This window comes from Vidua chalybeata, chromosome 5, assembly GCF_026979565.1.
Source record: "Vidua chalybeata isolate OUT-0048 chromosome 5, bVidCha1 merged haplotype, whole genome shotgun sequence".
Classification (NCBI taxonomy): Eukaryota; Metazoa; Chordata; class Aves; order Passeriformes; family Viduidae; genus Vidua; species Vidua chalybeata.
In genome coordinates this window covers 15,789,582-15,809,078 of record NC_071534.1, presented here as the reverse complement: position 1 = coordinate 15,809,078, position 19,497 = coordinate 15,789,582, and the positions used below count along the sequence as shown (strand labels likewise).

The 19,497-nt window shown below is 35.5% G+C and overlaps 1 protein-coding gene across 2 annotated transcripts in view; it reads left to right on the top strand.

Moving 5' to 3' along the window:
* The window catches only part of ANKS1B (ankyrin repeat and sterile alpha motif domain containing 1B), a 396,607-nt gene that overhangs the window by 132,933 nt on the left and 244,177 nt on the right, over positions 1-19,497 (top strand). For both annotated transcript variants that reach the window (XM_053943037.1, XM_053943036.1), the window contains exon 12: positions 11,681-11,861. In XM_053943037.1, the coding sequence (XP_053799012.1) occupies positions 11,681-11,861 (181 nt within the window). The remainder of the gene's footprint in view (positions 1-11,680; positions 11,862-19,497) is intronic.

Here is a 19,497-nt window from a genome sequence, read left to right as displayed (position 1 = left end):
AAACAGAAAGGTAATGAAATATTGTTGAAACAAGCTGTTGTGTGATAACTTATTGAAAATAGCATTTAAAAGGCTGTTTCCATCATGATATTGCCAACAGATGGACCCAGAACACTTCATGGCAATGTTCTCCTGCTAGTTAACTCTGAATGGATTCAGCAGATTCTGGGGAGCTATTTTCAAATTTAAATTATTCCATTTACTGACTCACAGTGTTCTCATCGTTCTGCAGAACAAAAGCTAGCTCTGTGATATATATGGTCAGAACTTTACCACATTTCCTAAAATGTCTCTCACGTGGCCCTACACATGCATGCTCCCTGTACAGAAAACAACATCAGACAGGCATAATGTATGTTGCAAGTCTATGTGCTAATACACGACAAGTTGGATATGCTGTAGCATTCAGATCCCATTATGCTTCTCTTTTTTTCATGTGTTTTATGCACATGTATAAATGTATTCTTTATTTTCTTTGTTTTTGCTTTTTATCTAATCACCTACCCCTAAGACCTCAACTCAAGAATTTAGACAAAGAAGCTGTAGATATTTGCAGTGTGCTGTTTGCTAACCATTAGTGTTCATTCTGCCTGCATATTTAATTCCTTTATTCCTTTCAATTACATGGCAAGCTCTTTGAGGGGTAGCACAATGGGATTCTATTCCTGACTGACCTCTCACCATTCATGTAAAACTAATGAATACTGTTACACAATGTATGCAAAATAATTAATTTTCTTTTGGCTGCCAGGGCCTCTTTGCATTTTTCTAGCAAAATAAATTGATTTCTAAGAGATCTAAACCAAGGATCATATAGATTTCCAAAACAGCTGTCACTTCTTTCCCTTTTTCATGTCTTGTGCATCCAGCATGGGAAAGTGCCAGTAAAGGCAGAATGGGAAACTCTTCAGCAGCCATCTTTGCATGAGGCAAGCTTTGGCAGCTTGGATGGAACTGCCAGGGAAGTCTGGCCTTTCAACACATATTTTTATTTGTAGCCTTACCTATCTTTCCTGTAGGGTTGTACAAATACTGGTTTGCCAGCAGTGAGGAGAAACACTGTGTTTCTATGCAACCAGGACAAAAGGACACAGTCTTAAGGTGCATCAGGGGAAGTTTAGGCTAGACATAAGGGGGAAATTCTTCACAGGAAGGGTGATTACACACTGGAATGGATCACACCTAGTGGAATGATCATCCCTGGAGGTGTTTAAGTTCAGTGCCACAATGCCACTCACCTCTACTACCGTCAGTCCTGAGGCTGGCATACTTAACAGTATCTCAAGGATATGTGTGCTCTTCTGTCTGTGCACCTTAGCTATGGCTTGTACCTGTGATCTAGTATTTTGCGAATAAATTTCTTCTTTTCAAATTTTTCCCATGGTCAGTCTCTGAAAAAAAATGGTTTTTTGAAAAGTTGCATACATGCAGAAAAGAAGTAAACAGAATTTAGCTCAGGTGCCTGAACAAAACTAAACTGCTTGTGATGCTTCACGTATTTTTTGTATTAGCTACTCAATAAGTTTCTCCTTATTTATTTGTTCAGCTCCATTTGAAAAATATACTATATCCATAGAGGGAGAAAGAGCACCTTTTTCCCTGTAAGAGTGTTTGTTTTCCCAGTGTTATTTACTTGTGGGTCTTGGGCCAATTCTCATAAAACTGAATTCTGACTTCTCACCTTTAAATTTAGTTATTAAATGTAGTCCAGCATTTGCATGTTGTCTTCTTGTCGTTTTAAGATATGTTTCAAATGGCTTACTGTAGGTACAGCTTTTGATGTCAGAATGTGGATTATTAAAAATTATTAAAATTATTTAAAAGCTGCTTTGATTTTATCTATCATGAATTAGTATTTTCCCTATTTTATGTGAATAACCCAATTTCCTAAAAGTGTTGTTTCAATGTTATTAAGAGAGTTTCTGGTAGGAGGACAAAGGAACAAAGAAATACAGTGTTTCTGGTATGATAAAATTTCATAATCTTGTTCTTTTTTGTTTTATTGCTAAGATTTGCAATAATCTATTCATCATAATATTTTTTTTTCTTATCAATATGGATGTGCTGTCTTTACAGGAATCAATTTTTTTCCATTTATCTTTTTTTAACCTCTGTAAACAAAGTTGCAATTCGATCTATGGCTCCTCATTCATCTGGCTATGACATCAATGAATATAGTAGCAGCTAATAGTTTAAACATTAGCAGGCAAAAGAAATTGTCTCCTTTCCCTGCAGGTTCTAACAGAATCCTGCAGGACATGTGTAGCCTCTGATAGACCCATCCCACTTGTTTGGGCTACCAGGTGTGTGACTGCTTTTGAATGCACAGTGTGCCTGTCAAACCTGTGTATATGTAGTTTATCGAGGCATAGGGAAAGTCAAGGACCAGAACATTCCACTCCCTGTGTCAGCCTGGACATGAATGGACAGACCATCTGTAGGAGATGTGTGCTTCAGAGCCTCCCTAGCTGACTTAAAAAGTGATAATAATTTACATTAAATGAAATTATTTGTCATTCTTTTTGCTGGTAGGTGCAGGAATTACTTTGAACACAAACAAACAATCAAACGAAAATTGTCTTAGTGGAAACTCTGGAAAAACACAGTTCCAGAACATAAATTTTCAGAACTAATGGTTCTATAAACAGGATTTTCAAGGGGATTAGTGTCACTTTCCTCATGTTGGAACAATGAAACTATTTCTGCCTGGTTCTTCCCCCTTTATTAGCACCATGCTGTGGTTTCCTTAGTTGTTCGCAAATGAAATGCACGCCTTGTCGCAGTTGGCTTGGGTTGACATATCCCTTTCTCTGCCAGCTTAGTGAAATCCCTGCTGGAGGTTGCTGCACCAGTACACAACACCATGAGAACTCTGTGTTGCATCTGTTGAACTTGTTTTGCAATACATACACAGAAAATCTGTTTTGTTCCATTTTACCACAAAAAGGAGGGCTGGAGAACACTGTTATGCAATAAATTCTCTCCACTCTCTGAATGAGAGCACAGGACAGCAGGGGTTCAAGGACCTTCTTTCTCCTATGAGCTGATTTCTGTCCTTAGCTCCAGTTACAACATGGTCAGCTAGGCAGGGAATAACCAGGAAAATCACTGTGAAGAAAGACTGTGCAGGCACACATGCTTCCTGTTCAGGTGCACACTTCTGCTGCTGCTGTGTTTTGGTGGTGGACTTTGTGCTGTGTCCATGCTTAGCACAAGAGGCAGATAAAACTTAAACCAAACAAAAAAAACTTTACTGAGAATTATGATTTTGTGGGGGATCATATCCAAGGTAAAAGCCACTCCTATATACATGCTTTTATGAAGTTCTGGGAGGTGCTGAACATTCCCCAAACCCTCTAAAATACAAGTGTGTTCTACAGTCTGCACATGGGTTGATTTAGTCCTCATCCTTTGTGTGTCTGGTCTGGAGATTTTCCCCAGATATCATAGTGTTTCCAGTGTTGTGTGTATCTCTTCGGGCTGCAAGCACATTAAGGTGATTGTCAGCAGTCAGTGACCTTGATTGTATGTAAATATATTTCAGATTATTCTCTCTGTGACAGGGAATGTCTATACAAATCTACTGCACACCGTTTGATGTCTTCTCATTCTAATGATGTTGAATAAAAAATAAAGCTCCTAAATAGCCCTTGAAAAAAAGGGAGCAAAGCAGAGTAAGAGTTATACTGTCAATGCCATTAAGATGTGGTTAGCAATTAATCTATGCATGACTGAAAATAGGACAGACATTATAAAATGATTTTATTCTGGAATACTGAGTACCAAACACAAAAAAAAAGGTTATGGTTGGAATTGTCTCAGAGGCCTGATTCCTACACACCCCTCTCCCCCAGCACACATCTGCCCACATCCACCTGTTTTACCACAGCATTCGTGGGCAGAAGATGTGTAACAGCTCCAAAGGAGAATATTTGAAAAAAAAATTCCTTGGAGCATAATGGATACTCTGTGACTACTTAATAACAACATTAAACAAAGTATTATTAAAGAGATGTGCTGTAAGAGGGTTCCTTTGACACGTAACTATAAAACATAATTCTATTTCTATATTTTAATTAGGTCTAATAAGAAAACATAAACACATCTACCCAGTACATGGTACTAATGAAAACAGCAAACAGAGTGTGTTAGTGCATTTAATTACAGTTCAACAGGATACTAAAACACAAATATAAATTAAAGCAGAATAACACTCTATTGTGAAGAGGGTTAAGGTTTGGAATGTCACTTGTACATGCATATGTCTTTCTTGCTTGAAGTTGGTTTCTTATCGGGAGAGATTTTCTAGGTTGTGATTCCTGATTCTATATAAACACAAATCATGTAGAAATATAGAATATTTTTCCTATATGAACTTGTAACAGACAAGTGAAATACTGTTTTTAAAGGTAGTTCAGATACTGAAAGGAACATCTATGCTAGTAAAATGAGCTTTAGCTCTGCAGAGTTGTCATCTACACTGTTGAATTATGGACACAGTCCCGGATATAATTTTGGTAGTGTACAATTTTCTTTCTCCTAACATATCCACTGTCAGGCCTGATTTGTGATTTGAATAGACCAAGCACCATTCCTGGTAGATAATTCTGCCTTGAAGACCCTTCTCTGACACCTAATGAAGTTTAATTGTAGGGGTGTGAACAAATCCATGCCAGTTGCCCTGCCCTAGTACATATAATGCTTGGAAACAGTAAGGCATTCAGAATTTGGACGATTAAAGCCTTACCTATTGGGCATTAATGGGTTTCTTACATTATATTCTTAGCATTTGCATTTGTTTCTGTTAGTATGGGGGTGTTTTGAGCACCTTAGTTACGCAGTAACCCTTTATCATCATCTGGTAATGCACATTTTCGCATGTCCATGCTGTCTGTAGCATGCAGCTTAGAAAAAACAGCCATCACTTTGGTCCTTCAAAAATTATGATATAAAAATATCATCATACAAGCAATTTGCATAATCTGCAGGTGAAAAGGGGGATGTTGCTAGCAGCTGGAAGCTGAGCTTTTTTGAAGAAAATGGTCTTACATCCATTTTTCAACTGTTTCAATGAAAATAACACTATTTTAATTTTTGAAAGATAGAGAATTTTTATATCTGATGAATGAGACATTCCTCCTAATTATCAAATTTATCTCTTACTATTTTGATCTCATTTCAAGCAATGTTTTCCCAGGATAGGTATAATTGTGTATCTTCAAAATCTGATCACGTCTATCAAGGAGGGAAACTGCTCCAAAGGTGTTGCAGTTTTTGGCATTCAGGATTGCTGCTCCTCAGAACCCACAGCTGCAATATGGTTGCAACTAAAATAAAAGTAGTAGGCAAGGAAAATAGAAACTGGAGGGAGATCAACTTTTTCCCTAATTTGTTTCCTGTGTAATTTGTCATCTGAGATAAGACCACAGGTAGAAGGGGCAGCAACACTCTGACCTTTAATTGCATACACCAGTGGAGGACATTCAAGGCAGAGCTAGGATAACGTGCACAGAGAGGGGCAGAAAGCACCGTGCCTGTACAGCATCCAGAGTCACACAGCACAGCTTCCTGACCACAGGCTACACAAAAGAGCTGAGTCTGTGTCAGTCCTGAGCGTGGCACTGACAGGGGAGTGATCCAAGTATTCTGAGTGACCATGAGATTACTCTAAAGTAATATGCACTTCCTCGTCATGCAGGATGCAAGCAGTGTCTTTCTAAATTAATAATCAATCAAATATAAATTGCTAGGACTTTGACACTATGATGTCATTAAAATTAATTTAGTTTCAGAATGCATTATGCTTTTAGTATTGTAAAGGATCTACAGCTAAAAAACAGTGAAAGCATTTTTCTTTTTTTTTTTTTTTTTAAGTCTCATGGTCCTGCAAGCTTCCTGTTGTGGCTGCTTGGGATATATTAACTGCCAGCCTCTGTGTATTTTCTGCTTTCTGGTCTTAAACTTAATTAAAATATTGACAAGTAAAATCAAGAATGTCTAGATGGGTGCTTTAACGGCCTATATTTTATTTTTAATTGTTGTCATAATATAAGATAAAGTTCTGTGAAATTAAAAAAGAGAAAATTATATTACTGTGTTAAAAAGAAAATATGTCTTTAGCTTGTTCAACATGGCATTTTGAAGCTTGACAGAATAATTGATTCTGTAGTCTAGTAATAATTCAGTGTAGTCTTGCACTTCTAGGTGACATAGATAAATCAAATGCAGATGCATTGTAATCTCCAGTTTTTGCAATTTCAAGGCTACTTGATCACCTTAGCTCAGATCCTATAAATTAAATAATTCTTGACAGCAGCATTGACTGATGAGAATATATCAAAACTGATGATTTCTGGAAATCAGACTGGAGACAGGAGAAAGCAAGGAAGCCTGTCTTGTCACAGGCTGTATTTTACTGAGAAAATTTTGAGTGTTTGGGGCTTTTTTATACATGAGCAAAAGGGACAAAGATAGAAACAGGGGTGGCATGCTGGAATGGCGAGGCAAAAGACAGAAACCATAAAAGTAATTTGAAAGTTGTATTTGAAAGGGAAGACAGAGGTTAAAATTGAATGTATTCAAGGACAATGAGAGGGATGTAGGGACTGTAAAGTCAGTGTGAGATGGGACCATGAGTTTGTTTGAGAGACCTTGATGACAAAACCACAGAGAAAACAGAAAAGCAAATTTTGGAACAAATAGAACTGGAATCAACTGGATATTTTGCAGGTCTTTTTATAGTAACATAAGTAGCTTTGGAAGGAATGTAACAATAGATAGGAGAAAACAAGTGAGAGCTGCCCAGAGAAGCTGAGGATGTCCAATCCGTGGAAGCGTTCAAGGTCAGATTGGATGGGAGTCTGAGCAACTGGGTCTAGTTGAAGATGTCCCAGCTTATTGCAGAGGGTTTGGATCTAATGATCTTTAGAAGTTCCTATCAACTCAAACCATTCTATGATTCCATGAAAGGGAAATGAGTGTATAGAATGAGATTTTAGAAGGAAGCTGGAGAAAAGAAATTTTATGAAGAAGGAATGAGTTGATCAAAAATTGAATCATCTGGGCAGGTATCAAAATGAGGGATTTAAGTGGCCTCATAAGTACAGTCACATGGTGTTAAACATGTGAGATGAGCCTGGGGGAAGGGGCTGCAGCCTCTTGCTTTCTTTGGTAAGTCTGTATTTTATGAGCTAACTAGAATTTGAGAATGTAGGTGCAGTTATCTCTTCTATCATACATTTTCTGCATGATATACTGCAACTGAAACCAGTTTATGCATTATATAAGGCAGCTGGAATTTGTCAGGTTTTTCCAAATGCAGAATTTCCTTAGGCTCATTGCTTCTCAGTGTTTTAACAAACCACATATCTGTCCCTTGGGAAAGATCTATCCCCTTCCTCAGCATCTGTAAAATGGGGCAACTAGCTCTGCCATAGTACTGAGTGTTGTGAGAATTATTTTTTTAAGACTATGATAATGCTATGTACACAAATCCCAAAGGTAAAAGAAGGTGAAGTCAGAAGCTTGTATTGCAGAGTATTCTTCAAAGCTGAAGAATTATTTTGGTGTTAAATTGAGAAAGGAGTTTTGCCCTACTGCCTCTGCTACATGCTGTAAGAAATATTTGAATGATCCCTTGCCTGCTTATTGTGTTACATGCCAATCATGGTAGCATTACAGAATTTGCACGCAAATTCCATTAATGGAGGGATTAAATCTTTACTTGTCTTTTTAATAAAAAAGCAATTCAGTATGTGTATTTTGATTCTTTTCCTGTTTTCGCAGTTTCAAAGGGGTATCTTTCATTGATATATGTTCACTACAGACTGAATATGAAAATATTTTTATTACACCTGATTTAACAGTTACTTAAATGTTATTATTGCAATATCTTTAAAGATTTGTACTGACATTTTTTCTTATGCATTGAAAAGATTTATTCATTAGCCTGATTTGATGTGCTATTTTAGGATGGTATAGGGTTTTCTAGGTTGGTATTATGACAATTGAAATAATATTTGTGAAGAAGTGCCTTAAAAGTAAATATCGGTCATTAAATAGATTGACACATAATGAGTAGATTAAACACATGAATGTAATGAATAAAAATCTACTTAAGGACAAATCTGCATGCTATGTAGTATGCTTATTGGGGTGAAGTGAAGCCATAAGTATGCCAGAATTTCACAAGGGTTGTCTAAGACCCTTGACCATAAGATCAATGTCCAGAGCTTTGGGGTAGTACAAGGAAGGCATGTAATGACAAAGCTGGCTTTGAAGGATGAAGGAAACATTATCCTTTTGGGATAGAGTTTTGTGTTTGTGTTTCACAACTATGAAAACTTGACCCCTAACTGAATTATGGTGTTCAATATAGTAAATAATCTTAGAATTTTTCAGAAACTGTCTCAAGAGTTCTTGGTAAATGTAGTTAAACAGTGGCTTTGGCAGGTGCAATCAGCAAACCAAGATTACTTCTGGTAAGACTGGAATTTGACATCAAATTCTAAGAAAAGATTCCTAGAGTGTGTCTAGATGTGAGCTGGATGTGAGATTAAATCTGGGACTGGAACACCTCTGCTTTCATTTCTGTATATAAGAATCTCTGTCTGATTTGAGACCTAATCTCCCATCATGCTTAGGACAGAAGCACGATTCAATTCAGTTATCTAAAAATAGGAATCTAATGTCATTTGAGGTGCTATAGAGGTGTATTTGAAACGCACATGGAGAGACTGCCATGTATTTTACAGGGCATATATGGGGGAGACCTGCACTCTTCTGAATGGCAGCTGGAGGCCAGGGGGGATGCCCTAAGGAATCTGCAGTGATGGTAGATACCTGCATTAAGGCAAGGGAATCAATACCAAGGGGACTGGAGAGAGGGTGACTGAACTGTTCTCTGAAGTCTTGATGGTATTGACTAGATCGTGATTTTATTGACTAGATCTCAAATGACTGCTCTGGGAGCTTAAATACCTAGGGTACATGTAAATAGCTATGCTGGAAATTTGAGTGATGAAATTGGGAATGGATTTTAATCCTAACTGTAGAAAAAACCTTGATTCATTTCTACTGGCTTTTTTTTTGTTAATTTGTTTTTTGTGCAAATAGCACTTTAGAGAGATAAAGGCAGAGAGATACACTCAGCACAAACTGGTTTACTGAGTCTCTCATAGCATACATAAATGAACAACTAGTGTACTTTAACAGCATAACATTTTACAGGACACAGCAAAAGTGCAAAAAATTCCTCTAGTTCCTTTAGTTTCTTAGTTAGCTACAAAGGCTTAGACGCTGGATTCCTGACTAATTATGTAGAAAAATTATTGGCACATGTTGAAGGATGGACTTTATTAACTCCAAATATATTACGGCAGTGTAATGTTGTACAGTACTAGAGGCTGAGAGAGGTTCTCTGCAGAAGCCTTAGATTGGAAAGACATATTAAACTGAGATATGTTTCTCTGAATCAGTAATAATAATGCCCAAGTCCAAAATAAGGTAGTGAAACCACCTTGGTATTGACCACTAATGGTGTATCAGATGCTGCTATTCTGCCTCCAAGAAAGGGGCACACAGACAAAACAGTGGTGGAGGGCTGACTAGACAAAGGCCAGGGCAGTGGCCTTTGGAGCTGCTTTGTGAGACAGAGGTGGACCATTCCAGCTACCCATTTAAGAAGGAACTGTCTTGGCTTAAAAATAACCAGATAGCACACCTCATGTTAAAAGAAGTGTCCCCTTTTCAACAGAGGAGTTCAAGTCCTGCAAATCTGCAAAGACAACATTGCTTGGGAAAGGGCCAGAAACTTCTAAATGACCAGAGATCGTTTTCAGTTTTAGAAATAATTAGGTCATTCGTGAATCTGTTGTCTAGCAAAAGTGTGCCATTTAGATTTAATTAATATAGATGAATGTTTTTGGTCTGATCTGAGAATTATTTTGGCTCAGATCCCAAACAATGACTTCCAACCACACTGTTTGATGTTGGAGTCTGTCCCTGTTCATTTAACTCTTCCATGAAATTGCTAGACCTAGGAGTCAGTTTTTCAAAGCAGAAACTGGTTTTAATTATTAAAATTTAATTATTATTACTGGTTTCTTTAATTATTAAAGAAAGTCCACTCAATAGATGAGTTCCAAAATTATTACCAAAATTTCCCTTTTTTTCTCAGTTTTAACGTGACATAGTTAATTCACATGATGCCTAACACAACTTGAAGAAATAATCAACATTATACAGACCTAATTCTATTGAATTTTTCTGTCTTGACATTCCAATATGAAGGGTGAATTTTTAGTGGAAACAGCCTGGTTCAGTATTTATAATACAAGCATTGCAGGACATGTAACCTAAAAATTAAGTTGACCAAAAACTAATTTGAAAATTACTCCACTGGGATAGATTGATAGACTTAACAGGTAGTTTTAAGTAAGGGATGGCGAATACCTTTGTGGTCCAAGGAGGATCTTATTGCTCCCAAAGGTAATAATTAGGTCTTGACGCTAATAAGGAACAAATTTTTGACCCTTACAAATATTTTGACATGTTAAGCCTGACATGCTAGAACAAGAAGAGATGGAACATCTTTTACTCTCATTTTCTTATTTTTGTCCAGGCTTTGTTATCCAAGGCACAATTTCCTGAGATGGTTTTGTCTATTGTGAAATCAATATAAAGACAGCTATAAACGTGGATGCAGGGCCTCCTCTGTTTTGGCGACGTTTAATGTTTCAGGTCATTGATCTTGAAGCAGCAAAGGACATCGTGGGGTTAGAGTATTGTGGGTATGGAACCAAATGAGTGCTGCAACAGACTATTTAGCATGGCATTGCAAACCAGCAGTGGTCTGTAGCTTAAAAACCATGATAGTGACCACTAAGGTTATGCCTGCACTAGTATGTAGTGCAGTGCAATGGGAACAAGTCCATGGAGTGAAAAAGTCGTTGCTGACCTGATGAACTCATTATATCGATTTAATTTCTACATCTGATGATATAGATCCACCCAAAAGAAATTAGTTTCTCATGCTTTAAAACTGCTCTGCAATCCAAAGCACAACCATTAAATGGACTCTTGAGGTTTCCTTTGAAAGTAAATATTTAAAATAAAGTAGTACAAAGTTGTTTAACTGTTCCATGAAAACTCATGCACAAAGTTTGATTTTCATGTATGTTTTTCAAGCTGACATTTTTCCCTCAAGCTTCCAGACATTTCAGCCTTGAATATTTGAGGCATATTCATAAATGGAATAAACAGCAGAGGGTGGCTTTCAAGTGATGGGCACTTGGTATTATTTAGTAAACTTTATTATACAGGCATCAGCGGTCTAATTGTTTTGCAAGATGTACCCAGCAATGCAGCTGGTGAAGAGCTCCCTTTCTTATCAAAAGATGATTGAAATTATTATATGCAAGGCAGTAAAGGCCTATTTTATGTTGAATTAAATTGATTAGAATGAAGACATGCATTTTTTCTAATAAAAATTAATCCAGATTTTAGAAGGAGATTATCTCTACATACTATAGCTTGTCATATGAAATGATTTTTACTACTATAATCTTTGAGCCAAATAAATACAGTAAAAACAGAGAAAGATAGGTTTATTAAATGTCAAGTGATGAAAACTATATAAAAAGTCTGTATTTTTCATGCCAAACTTCTCTTTTTCTTGTAGCCAAAGCAACGTACATCCATAGTATCCTCTCTAGAATTTCACCGAATGAATCACGGCCACAATTATTTTGAAATCAACCCGTCCATTGGCTGTGCAAGTTTTGTTTCTACTCCTGCAGTCAGTCCAGCTAATTATTCCTTTGGATCTCTGGAATGCAGTCTTGAAGAGAAAGAACTTACAGGTATAGAAAAAAAAGCTTACCTTTTCTGTCAAAAAAGCTTTATAAAACTTTAGGGTTCTGGGTTTAAGTAGTAATTGCTGTTGTCTTTGGTAGTAAAATACATTTATCATAAATACACAGAATTATTCTTAATTTTTTTTCTTACTACTCTACAAAGAGTTCTGATATTTTATGACGAGTATTATGAGAAGTACTTTTGTCCTGAATATTATTTTTTGAATAAAAAACCTTAATTTCCAGATTTGCCTGGAATTTAGGTATTGTAGTTTTTGAAATCATGGTGATTCATACATCTACTTTCATCATTGTGTGGTCAATATACTCCAATAAGAATTTTAAGTTGAAAAAATGTAATTAGAAATCATTATGTAACCACCAGTAAAGATGAGGAAGGGAAGATTTCTAAGAAACCTGTGATTGTTTCTTCAGTAGTGATGGGATTCACTAAAGTAAAACTTTGATGTATTTGCTCTGATGATAGGAGTTGAATGGAGTGATGGAATGGAGAAGTTTTTATCTGTAAACAGAGATTTCTATAATGAAAATGCTTTAAAAAGGACGAAGGTATTTCCTTTTTCACAGATCAAAGTTTCAAGAATGGGAAATTGTCAGTAAACCAGGCATTTACCTTTATCCTTTCAAATTCCATATAAAAGTTGCTTTATTTAGGCTAAATTTGTGGCAGAAGGGTATAGTATTTGGGAAAGCTGCTGTTATGAAACAAATGTCTTTGCTAGCTAGTTTATGGGATCTGCAGATCAAGTTTAAAAGGGTACTGTATTTAAAATATACATAGGAGTAGATTACTGTGAAATAAAAATAATAAAAATGCTGAAATTCAGTGCAAATTTATCAATTGGTTTTTGTAGCGTTGGTCTTGAAATGAGATTAATCCTCTTCATTCCTAGTTGGTAGAGTTTTAAAAAAATAATTTCATAGCTAGATCAATAGAAAACTATATGTTTAGGAAACTATTGTGAAATAAGAATGAGAATTCCTGTCTTCTTTGATGAAGAGAAAGTTAAAATGAACAGAGATTATTCATATTGTTTTTTTTTGATTATAATATAAACAAAGATAGTATGTGTCATCTTTGAAACTAAAAAGGTGCTTATATCAAGGATATAGCAAATATTTTCAAACTTAAGTGGAAACAATTTGAATGGTATCTTTTATTCCTAGGTCTGGGGTCATTTGATTCTTTAATGTTTTGGATGTTTTCTGTTGTTACTGGTTTTTTTCTATGATAAATTCTCCTCAGCAATCGCAATTTTATTCTGGGTAGTTTAATGATACTAAATATTTCTTGATGTTTAAAAGCAAAGATAAGAAAACAGAACATTCACTGACATGAGATAATTAACTTTTTCAGATTTCTGCTGTTGCACAATTCTGTTTAAGTTCTTCATAGTATCTGGATTCGCTTGACTCTTACCTTCTTTGGTTAAATCTACAATGGACTACACTCAATAACTTCTAATTACTGCATTTAATTTTATCTGAGATTGGGACTATAAGGTCATTCTTCTTAGAATTTTATGCTTCTAATTTGTGGATGATTTGACTTATGGATTGAGTGAAAGCTAAATTTCCTTTTATCTCTGCCCAGAAAGCTGAGAAAAAATAACAGGCAAAATGACTGAAATTCAGGGTATCTTTGACAAGCATTTCAATAGTACATTTTAACATCAGTAATCCTTAATTTACCATTAGTAAATGAAATAATTACAATAAAATTACCATTCCACCCTCCATTTTCAGCTGGTATCCTAGAATTATTTAAGTAATATACAGGATCCTATATTAGACACAATATTACCCTGAATCAAAAAACTTATATTTTATTTTGATCATTTAGTTCATTTTGACTCCTTACTGATAGATGATGCATGGAAACTCTGCAAGAGACAAGGAGTACTAATGTGGAAAGAGAGTAACAAAATCTGGAAGGAACAGATCAAAATTGTCTCTCTTGGAAAAATTTTTAAGGCTTTTCTCTTATCTAAAATGTTAAAAGCTGAACCTGGAATAATAATGGTGAGCAAGGAGCAGCAGAAACAGTGTTCTGTGTTCTGCTACAGCTTTTCTCTGCTTTAGCTAGCTGTTGTTTCACTGAAAGGTCCCTTGTTTCTTTTCAAGTTCTACAGTGACAACAAATGCAATTCATCATATGACCTAAATATAACCTTCTGAAAATTTGTGGAAAGTCTGCATCTTAAAATAATGGTTAGTTTAATTGAAGATTTTTGTGCATTTGAGTGAAACAATTTAAATGCTTTTTACAGGATTTCTAAATCAGAAGCTTCCATCTAAATAAGGCATAAGTATTTCCCTACTCAATTGCAGTGCTTTTTAGGTTTTCTTCATGAAATTTGCAATGATTCATTATAATTCAGATAAAAGTGAGAGATGAATACAACAAAGTAATTATTCTAAAATCTTCATAATTTTACCTTTACCTCAGGTAGTCTAGACTACCTTTGGTAGTCTGCTACCAAAGAATAAACAACCTGTTGTTGATGGTTCCTTTTTATGTTTGGGGATCACAGTTTTGCTCTTGGAGTTTGCTAATTCCCTACATCACCTGAAACAGGAGTCCCGATTTTTAAGAAGTGTATTTTTATCAAATAGAAAACCACTGAACTCTTTCAGAGATATATATTTAATATCTGAGACATATTATTTTAATCACAGTATATGACAACATTTATGATTAATTATCCAGAGAACAGGCCACATACAATGGTAAATATGTGCATCAGCTTTGGCATCAGATAGCCTTGTAGAGTTAACAAACCAGGTATGTTGTATGCATGGATGGCAGGACATATCTTAAAATCGGGTTGCCTGATGTAAGAATAAAGGTTCTGTCATTTGTTTTGAACTTTAACTGGTGGAAGAACCTGTGAAAAATTGGCAGCATTTCTCTCATTCCAGTATGTGTAGGGCAGAGTGCGTGAATGCAGTGTTGGCATGACCTCTTTTCAGGGCTTTGTCTGGTGCTAGATTATTGACATCAGAGAAGCATTCTCGAATTCCAAGTGAATGGTTGTGCTTTCATAGCATTGCATTTCACCTCAAGCTGGAAGCCAGTGCATCCCAGTAATATCAGCTACTACACATAGTAGTATAGTACTGTACTAAAAAGTGAGACCACTTCATTGCACAGGGAAGTCATTTCTGTAGGTAACTGTCCCAGCAAGATGCCTGTAATTTTCTTCATCATCTGGATATATGTTTAGTAGGTGTTCTGTAAGATAACACACATGAAAAATTAATTAAAAAACTGATAATCAGATGATTGTTGTTTGTGAGATGTTCCTCATGTTACTTTGACCATGAACTAAGACCACAGATGTGCAAGATAATTCACTGCAGGAGAGAGCAGCCTGGGCTTTCAGGAAAATACCTACCTAAGAGATCTCTGCTTTGTTTTCTATATCCCTCAAGTTCTCCTAAAACTGTAAATCTTAAAGATTGAAGGCAACAAAATTGTGGCCTTTTGGTAGCAGCAGCTTGGCACAATCAACACGTGCAGCTGAAACTGTCAGTTTGGATGATTTTCATTTTTACTTGATCAGTCCAAATAATGGATCTTTCTCTAACCCATATAATTTCATTATGTCTTCTTGTCCTGAGTATAATTGGACCATGAAATTAAAAAGACAGTCCTGCACAGGTTCTTGTTCTGTTCTAGCTGAAAAAATAGGTCTGTACTCAGATTCATGTATGCAGCAAAAATACCAGCAGATGTCTGAAGGTAATCTCATTACAATCTTTATTTTCAACCTGTGAAAATCTGTATATTTTTAATAAGTTCAGTATGCCATTCATTGTAAACAAAGATACAGTTTTTCCATCATCTTGTTGGGGTACTGAGAAGTAATTACTGAGTTTATCTCTTAGCTAGAAAGGCTGTCTCCACTGGAGAGGACCTTAAAGTAGCTGTTACTGTTTTTATATGCCATGTTCTCTGACTGTGAGAAACATTTAATACATCTAAGAAGGCTACATTTTTTCCTTAAAGCAACCTGGAATACACAATTCAAAAATTTAATCTTTAATGTGTAGACTACAATTTTTTTCTTTTACTTTTGAAAAAAATATATTGGAGTCACACCTTTGATTCCTTCTATAAGTGTATTCAGATCTTTCTGTACATATCTGATGAAATTGTTCTGTCTCATAAGTCCTATTTCAGAAGCAAAAGCTGCCCTAAAAGCAAAAAACTGCAGTTTTGTCTTTTTATTTTAAGAGAATCAAGAAATACAGCCTATTAGAATTAGAAACTTCTTTCAGAGATCAGGCCTAAAATTCTTGGCTATGTTGCATTCCTTTATACAGTCAGAATTTATTCTGGTGCAGGAACGTTTCTTTATGTGACAGTTGCAGAGCTGCTCTTCGAAGTAGGTCACGTATTTGTCAACATTACTTTCTCATTCAATTATCTCATGTATTAAGACTTGATATGAAAAGATCAAACTATGGTGTCTATTTAGACTCTTCAAGCCTTGTTTCTTCAATTATAAAAGGTTTATATAAAGGTTTATAAAAGTCTAATGATATATATATATAAAGGTTTATAAAAGTCTAATGACTAGAAGTGAAATACAAAATGAAAGGAATACAAAGAAGAAGAAAGTAACTTTTATTACCAGAGCATTTTTTGAGTGTGCTGTATACAAGTTCATGGTACAATGTCTTTGTTAATAAAACCTCACTAATTAGGAAAAGAACGCATGGTTTTCAAGTGACAGAAAAAGGGGAGAATATTGGTTTGTAATGAAATAAGAATAATCCAGAAATTTTGGTAGATAAGGCTTTCCAACCTCCTTTATCCAGACACCTGTATATCCAGTGAGGTAATATCTAAAAATACTTGTATTACCAGTCTGTAACAACTTGTCATTGATTGAAAACTCTTTTCCAGATGAAATGGCTTTGAAGGTCAAATCCAGGCCTCGTTTCTCTGGTTTTTAATTTTCTTCATCATCTTCTTGATTACAATGCAACAAATTCTGCCAAGGCATTCTTCAAAACAGGTTAATTTGAACCTTTTCATCTGCAAAGATTATCTATTTTTCCCTATAATTTATTGCTACGTTCAACTGAATGCAATTAGTAAGACATAGTAGAGCTATTCCAGGAACTGCTACTGGGGATCATACTCAGTACTGTCTCATACAGGTTGTTTTTTGTTCTAATTAACTTGTCCAGCAGATGTAGCATGTCGAGGTCTCCTTATGTTGCCCTTCTTTTTGCTGCTTCTAATTTCAGCCTTTGCACAGTTATCCAAGGCAAGACACTGTCTCACAGGGACAGAGAAATGTAGGGTTGATTAATATTATAAACTTCTCTTTGGTAACTATTACTGTCTTTGCACAGTGCAGTTTCAAAGCAATGTATTTCATGCAACTCATTGTAATTATATCTTAGTGTTAAAATATGTCAACATGTCCAAAAATCTAGTGGCAGAAAGGTCTTCTGAGGCAATACCTGGAAAGCTGTGGATGAAACCAATTCCTGTTGTTCCAGTCAAAAACATTATACCTTTTTCCAAGAAATTGGTTTGTGCTAGTGCTTTCATGAAACATTAGATAAATTATGCCCCTGAATCTCATGCCACCTGAACTTAAAATTAACTGGAATTAACTATATTATTCCATCTTAAACTTCATGACAGCCCTTCAGTAATGCCTCTGCATTGTTGTCATTCAGTCTTTTCTCAGGCTTAAAGGAACTATCCAGGCTAAACCCACTTAGTTGTTCATGGGAACCTGCTCTCCAAACATACTGTCTCATATATCACTCACTATGTGGACATTCTGATTGCTAAAAAATGGTAAAGTAATGTGAAAATAAAACAATTTGTAGCAAGCATATTGAGGGAATAAAACTGCAGATGGGTCTTGAATCTCTGTTGTCAGATACAGCACTGGATGTGTTAATCAAACAAGGAATGACATGAACAGCTTATCTCTTTTCAAATCAAATTCTGAACCATCTGACCACATGTGGAAAGGCATGTGTTGAGCCATGTGCCTGCCTATCTTTTATTCAGATGGCTATTCTTCACAGGATTTGCTCTTTTCACTCACGTTATTTGCTTATTCTGAATAAAGCCAGTTAGCTATTGTTGACAATACAGTATTATGTTCTAATACTTAGGGTATTTTGACTAATTTTGAAAGCACGCATTCTTAAGTTTTAGTCTGGCAAGGAGGAAGGTAGGAAGTAGAGCAATGCTGTGATAATGCTGGAGATGAAAATTTTAGAGACTGTCCTAAAAGTGGGGAAAATTTCCCTCAGAATCCTTAGAAGCACTGTGTGTTACACTGCTATCAGGCCCAGGAGTTAGCTATTTCTCTGAATCCTTTTTTGCCTCTGAAGTAAGCATAATGGAAAGCTTACTGCAATGTATGCATGTTTGTATACGTGTCTATCTGCAACTATTAAAATCTCCTACACTTCATTTAGTTGCATACATCCCCTTCCTTGAGAGGTGTCAGCACAGATAAATAAGTGCTTCATCACACAGTAAAATGATTCCCTGAAGGAGCAACAGATACTACCATATTAAGTCAATAAGGACTGTCTAAGGACCTTCTTTTGAGGAATCTTCTTTTGAGATTATGAATGTCATTGTTAGAAGCAATATAATTAAAAATGTTACTTATCTACATTTAATGTAGTTTTTTCCAGGTTTAATAACTATCCTGACATGTAAGGTCAAAAGAAAAAATATTTTCTGTGATGTGTCATTTACAATTCTTAGCCATCTCTAGAAGCAGAGTGACTATAGACAATACTCATATTTATCTATTGTCATCTTAGTCAGCTCTTTGCTTTGCTGTTTTGTTTTATTTTTTACTGAGCCAGAAGCAAAATAACTCTTTAAGTTGTAGTAAGACCATTTGCAGAGACAGATTGTTTTAGTCTTTAGGCTGTCACCATGCCTTGTATTGTTCCCTTATCTTTTCATTGGACATTTTGTAAATAAGATTGACCAAGCTGTGGAAGGATGCTCTTGAAAACTTCTTCACTTCATCAGTCAGAAGCATTGCCATTGCGAGATGAAGGCAATGACTAAAGAACAATTGATGTCTCAGTCTTCAATTCCTTACAATATTGTTTGTATTGTTTGTGGTACAGTTTTCTTTTACCCTGCGAATGCACTTAAACTGATTGTAACATTATTTAGAATATTCTATCTTACATTTCAATCTATTTTTCTTTTCCTGTGTCATGTCCTCTTATTCGTATTCAATTGCTTTTCTATTTCTTCTCTTTTGTATCTTTTAGAAAGCTTTCTACTCACCAGCTGTATTTCCAAGCCATATGTGAGATGATTAGAACTGAAGGAAATAGCAAAAATCTGCCTGTTTTTTTTTATTGTTTTTTTTTTTTTTTAAAGAAATTTTAGTCCTCTGGGTATAATTAGTGATGTCCAGTTTTAAGAAAAACAAAAAACTCTCTGTATAACATACCAGTCAGTAACAAAAAAAAAAGTTATGTTTTCTCCCAAGGCCATTCTGAAATTAAAGACAATTCTTGTTTCTCTTTCTTGCATGCAACTCACTAGATTTCTTTCTTTGTTTCTGTTCCTTGCTGGCCCATTGTAATGTTAGTATCATTT